Genomic DNA, 6669 nt, shown 5'->3' with positions numbered 1-6669 from the left:
AGGAAGGAAGGAAGGAAGGAAGGAAGGAAGGAAGGAAGGAAGGAAGGAAGGAAGGAAGGAAGGAAATAGAAGAAAAGGAAAAAGTATGCTACTAACAATGAAGTCTAGCCTGGCAAGATGGCTCAAGCCTGTACTATCAGCACTCAAGTGGCTAAGACAGGAAGACCAAGGCTAGCCTGGGTTTCATAGTAAGTTTCAGGAAAAACTGGATTACATTATGAGGACACCTTAGAATTTCTATTGCTCTGAAGAAACACCATAGCCACAGCAACTCTTATAAAGGCTAACATTCAATTGGGGCTGGCTTACAGGTTCAGAGGTTTAGTCCATTGTCCTCATGGCAGGAAGCACGGTGGCACACAGGTAGACATGGTGTGGGGAGTAGCTGAGAGTTCTACATCCTCTGGCAGCATGAAGAAAGAGACACTGGGCCTGGCTTAAAAATCTGAGACTTCAAAGTGCACCCTAGTGACACACTTCTTCCAACAAGGCTGCACTTACTCCAATAAGGCCATACCTCCTAACAGTGCCACTCAGTATGGGCAGAGCATATGGGGACCATTTTCATTCAAACCACCACACCCCTTATCTAAAAAAATCCTTTAAAACCAACAAGGAAGCCTTATGACAAATGATAAACTGTGACAACTGTGTAATGAACAACTAAGAATGTCTCCTCCGAACAGAAAAAGATATTTGTTACTAGTGTCTTAGGGTTGCTACTGCTGTGACAAAACGTCAGGAGCAAAAGCAACTTGTTCATCATCAAAATCATTAAGGGCAGGGACACAAAGGCAGGAGCTGATGCAGAGGCCATGGAGGGGTGCTGCTTACTGACCTGCTCATCACTGCTTGCTCAGCCTGCTTTCTTATGGAACCCAAAATCACCAGCCCAGGGATGGCACCACCCACAGTGGGCTAGGCCCTCCCCCATTGGTCATTGAGAAAATGCCCTGATCTTATGGAGACATTTTCTCAACTGAGGTTCCCTCCTCTCAGATGATTCTAGCTTGTGTAAAGTTGATATAAAACTAGTGAGCACAACTAGTAAATATTTAATCAATTTTTAAAAAATATCACGTGCCCATTTCACTTACAGGAAATTTGATATGTGGCTCATTGTAGTACATGAATTTTTTTCATCTCTAAATCCTCATCACAGGTCCTCCTATAATCTTTAGACTACTGATAAATACTATCTTTCAAGTTCTTCCTTCCCTCCTAGTCTTCTTTAGATGCAACAATTTCAGTAGCCCATTCATTCAGCTCTGTATTCCCTCTTGTAAGCGTCCTCTCATTTCAAAACTCCATCTCCTCCTCAAGTTACCGACTTTTAGAAGCAGAACAAAGCCTAATTTCTCTACTTAATAGGTGACATGATCATGGCCTTCTTCCATGGCTCATTTATTAGTGGCTTCTTATCTGTAAAATGGGGACAAAACTGTTATACGAAGATTGAAACATCTGCCGAGTGTCTAGTATATGACAGTGCTTAATATGTGGTGTGTACAGGGTTTATTTTTTAACATTTTCAAGTGTGTGTGTGTGTGTGTGTGTGTGTGTGTGTGTGTGTGTGTGTGTACATGAATGCAGGTGCCCACAGAGGCTAGAAGGGTCAAATCCCCTTGCAACTAGAGTTACAGGCTTGTAAGACACTTGATATTGTTGCTTGGAACCAAGCTCAGCTCCTCAAGAGGAGCAGAAGGATAAGAAGAATCACATATACATACATACATACATACATACATACATACATACACACACACACATGCATATATTTATATGTATAAAAAAAACCACTAAAGTATCTGTATAGGGTAAAGGTCAAAAAAATATGAGTACTTTTAAGTCATTATAAGCAGAAGTTTAGTAGTCATTGTTAAGACTTTTTCATATACATGTCAATGTGTACACATAACAAAAAAAAAGAAGTTATCAAAAAAAAGCACAAGCTGTATATTTTCACTTGGGTAACATTTCAACCGCTAAGCTAAAAGGAATCGTTTTAGAGAATGAGCACAGGATGTAAAAACACTTGCCTCCAAACCCCAGAATCTATGTGGTGGAAGGAGGGAACCGAGAGAACCCACTTCTGCAGACTGTCCTCTGACCTCTACATGTCACACTATGACGTACCACACCACAAGCAAGCAAGCAAACAAACAAGCAAAGTCTCCTGTAAGTCACCTAAAAGCCTTAGGTGCTGAAGTCTAAAGAGCACACAGACTGGTTATTTAATACTAAATGGTCAGCACTGAAAACATACAACACATACAGAAAGCATTTTACAGACTAAGAAGGTTGTATTTATGTATTTAGGAGTGGAGTACACACACACAATTAATGAAAAAAAAGGGACAATAAATGTGAAATGAAACAAAGAGGCATATGGGAGGGTTGGAAGGGAGGAAAGGGAAGGTGGGAAATGATGTAATTATATTATAGTCTAAAAAATTGCTTTTAAAAGTATTTTATTTATTCACTTTACATCCTCCTCACTGTCCCTCCCAGACATCCCTTCCAACAGTCCTTCCCTCCAATTTCCCCTCTCCTTCTCCTCTGAGAGGGTGGGTCCCCCTGGGTATCCCCCGGCCCTGGCACATCAAGTTGCTGCAGGGCTAGGTGCATTCTCTCCCACTGAGGCCAGACAAGGCAGCCTAGCTGGAAGAACATATCCCACAAATAGGCAACAGCTATGGGGTTCAGTTGTTCAGGACCCACATGAAGACCAAGCTGCATGTCTGATACATATGTGTAGAGGAGGTCTAGGACCTCCTGCCACCTCTCCACCAACCTTCATCAGACCTGAAGATCCTGAACCACACTGGTAAGCTTCCCTTCCCCAACCCATCTTCCCTGCTCTCTGATGCCTCTGAGGCATGCCAGGGTGCCCTGAGCAGCCTGCTATCCCCTTCATCAGACGTGCATAACCTGAACCATACAGGATAGCTTCCTTTCCCCCATCCATCTTCCCTGCTTGTTGAGTCCTCTGGGACATGTCAAGCTTCCCGGAGTAGCCTGCTATCCCAGGGGGGGAATCTCCATTCTCCTGTCCTGGCTAGCTTCATAAAAAATAGTTAAAAACCACTTAATAATATATTTAATTATACCATAATATTTATTACTATAATTATACAAATTAACACCTAACAATAGTTGATCTATGCTTAAAAAATAGACCTATGATATAAATAATTGAAGATATAATGCCTAAAATTTTAAAGATCTCACTAAAATGTTGATATGGAAATATATTGGTACAATTTTATATATATATATATATATAACACATAAGGAGGATCACATATATTTTACCTATAACATGAACTTCATAGCAATCTGTTCATTTGATTCTAAAGCATAAATCTCATGAGGCACACTGGATTCCCTATTTTTATATATTGGAGCATAGATTTGAAGGTCTGATTTTAGTTGGGAAAAGGATATACTCTAACAAGTCAAACGACTAAACAGCTGTCGATGCTAAAATGAGTTTCATATTATTCTGAGTTAGGGCCTAATTTATGCTTCAAATTTTCCATCCTGTGATAATCTTTTTAGATGCATTAAAAGGGAAAAGCAACAATACCTTGAATGCTGATCAGAGCCTCTCATTTAGTGAAGAGCAGGAAAAGATAAATTTTAGATACAAGCTCAGGCTGACTGACTTGAACTCTTTATCGTCCTGCCTTCATCTCCCAAGTGCTAGGCTCACAGGTGTGTGCCACCATGCTGCTTTATGCTGTACTGTGGATAAACCCTGGGTTTTCCTATATGCCAGGTAAGTACTCTACTAAATGAGTTACACCTCCAGCTGGAATATTTTGTTTTTATTTTTCCATTTACTTGTTAGAATATTGTCTTAATATATACTTGGTTTGGCTAATACATAGTACCAGCAATCTGGGACTGAAGGAAAGTGGATGGGAATGGGCATCCTTTAGTTTGGGGAAACACATTTTGAATGTGAAATCTGATCTCTACTGACTATTACATACAATACTTTGAATTACTAAGGATGAATATACTGTAGTTTTCTTGCCCTTGTAGCCTATATGAAAATAGTTACTTTAAAAACTAGCTTTTGAGGTTTCTGCAAATGAAATCCCACTTTACTAGTTGTGATGATGTATACTTTATAAGCTCAGGTCTTACTTTAAAAAGATATATATATACATACATATATAAAGCAAATAATACATATGTGTGTGTATGTATGTATTCTAGACATTAGACATTTCTGGATCTCGTAAATCCTTATGGTTTAAAACCCACCACTGGGACTAAGTACAGATGTAGCTTACTTCATAGTCATATTCATAAGAATCCAGATTCAATCCCCAACACTGCATAACCAGGCTGTGATGGCACACAATGGTAATCTCAGCACTCTAGTGCTACAGAAAAGAGATTAGAAGTTCAATGCCATCCATTCCAGGCTACACACTGAGTTTTGAGGGCAGCCTGGGAATTTTTGAGGCCCTGTCTCAAAAAATAATAATAAGGCAAAACCCACAGTTAAATATGCTTTTGTTTGCAATGCTGTACAAAACAGGGCCATCGCAGAAAGGGAAGCATTACATTCACAAAAGAGTAAACTACAACTTGGAAACTAACACCCTATATTTCACAAGTAATACCCACCCAGGAGTTCTTTTTTTTAAAGCTTTGGAAATTTATTATAACTCAAGGAGACTTATTAAAAGAAGAGCATTTCATTAAGGAACTTTCCATTTGTTTAATTTCGAACTACAGTAATACTTCTTAACGAGGTATTCAGTATACTAAATTTATTTTGATTACATGTATTTTGAATTCTTAATCATCCTTAATCAAGAGCCAGTAGCATTTAAGCAACTTCTGAGATTTAGTTACTCACAAAGATCTACAGATACTTTCAACATGAAAGTAATTCAAATGTCCAAATTCAAGAATTAAGAAGTCATTCTATTAAAATAGATCCATGATGTAAAACACAAACCCATATGGTAATGGATTCTAAAATCAACAGGCAGCAAGTATTTATAAGGAAAAGTTTTCATTATTTACATATATACTAATTTCTATTGATGGATGATAATATCTTAAGTCCAATAGCTGAACTAATTTCAGATCCAAACTATATCACTAAAAAGGAAAAAAAAGTCACGAAATATTAAAGCCTTGATCTTAAAGTTAATACAAAATAACATGATGCTAAATAAGAATACTGGATACATTCTGATAAAAATGGAGTCTCTGAGCAGGATATATTCACCAAGTAACAGATATGAAACCTCAAGTGACAATAAATAATTTATGGTTGCTGTAGTCAAAAACCTCTATGATTTATTTTGAGAGTGATCAACTATAGCCAATACTTATAATCATCCATTATTATCCCAATACCTTGTACACAGCCAAACATCTACCCATTCACTACCTTTCAAAACCTAGATAGGAATCCATCAAATAATCAACTAAGTCTGCATGAAACTAACACAACAAAACTCCTCGCTCATGTGTAACTGAATACAAATTTAATATGGCACTGTCTTCCTCCCTTCCTTCCTTCCTTCCTTCCTTCCTTCCTTCCTTCCTTCTATCCAGCCTCTTTCTTCCCACTATACAACTTTCACCTATACATAAGTAGACTGGCTTAAAAAGAGTATGCAACTAAAAATAAAAATGTAATGGTCACTTACCATGATCACGTTTATCCCCAAAGTTGCCTTTTCTCCATGTTTACATATCAATTTTATTTCATTAAGCATCACTATCAGAACCAGACAACTTTAATTATATGCCCACATATAAAGAATATTGCTTTAGTTTCAAAACAGCTGAAATACATACATATTTTTCCTTATAAAAATCATGTACTTGCCTTGTGTCTGCATTTAAGTACAACTCCATAGGCTCCTATAATTAAAAAGAAGTAAGCAATCAGAGACATGCATATGAACTATAGTTCTATATTTATATTGCTTATGAGCATATGTTAGAATAACAACATCTATGACAATATTCTAGAGTGATAGATAGCACCATGAGCCCATACAAATAGAGCAGGGGTCTCTTATGTTTTTGTATAAACCCAGAGTAGAGACAAATCATTGCTTCAGATAAGTATTCTGAAATGTTTTTCTCTTAAAAGGAAAAAAACTACACATATTTGTTATTTTAAGCAAGATGGGATGAAACAAACACACACACCATAAGGCTGTGAGGCTATGTGAACTGGGCATAGTGGTACATGCTGCAATTCTAGCACGTACCAAGCTGAGATAAGAGGACTGCTATCAGTGTGAAGCCCAGTCTGGACTACATAGTGAGTGGCAAGCCAAACGGGTACACAGCATGAGATCTCAAAAAAAAATGTATGTTTCGAAGCAAATAGAAATTAACTCAGTAGGTTCTAGGGAACTTAAAACTTAAAAGCTAATAATTTCCCAAGAGTAAGGTCAAACACAGAGCCTACCCAAAAAAGCTCTCTGTCCTAGGAGCCAAGTATAGCCTTTTCTAGAATACTCTAATATACTAACAGGCAATTCTCATTTGGAGCTAGAGGTGAAGTTCAGTGGTAGAGTGCTTTTCTTCCATACATGGCTCTTTCTCTTTCTCTCTCTCTCTCTCTCTCTCTCTCTCTCTCTCTCTCTCTCTCTCTCTCTCTCTCTCTCTCTCTCTCTC

The 6669-nt window shown here is 37.9% G+C and overlaps 1 protein-coding gene across 1 annotated transcript in view; it reads right to left on the bottom strand.

The window, feature by feature from the left end:
• The window catches only part of Cdkl5 (cyclin dependent kinase like 5), a 223177-nt gene that overhangs the window by 151523 nt on the left and 64985 nt on the right, over positions 1-6669 (bottom strand). Inside the window, exon 3 of the mRNA XM_028772684.1 lies at positions 5867-5901. Within this exon, the coding sequence (XP_028628517.1) occupies positions 5867-5901 (35 nt within the window). The remainder of the gene's footprint in view (positions 1-5866; positions 5902-6669) is intronic.

This window comes from Grammomys surdaster, unplaced genomic scaffold (genome assembly GCF_004785775.1).
Source record: "Grammomys surdaster isolate TR1022 unplaced genomic scaffold, NIH_TR_1.0 217, whole genome shotgun sequence".
Taxonomy (NCBI): Eukaryota; Metazoa; Chordata; class Mammalia; order Rodentia; family Muridae; genus Grammomys; species Grammomys surdaster.
Note: the sequence above shows the minus strand (reverse complement) of the source record. Positions and strands in the feature narration are given on the sequence as shown.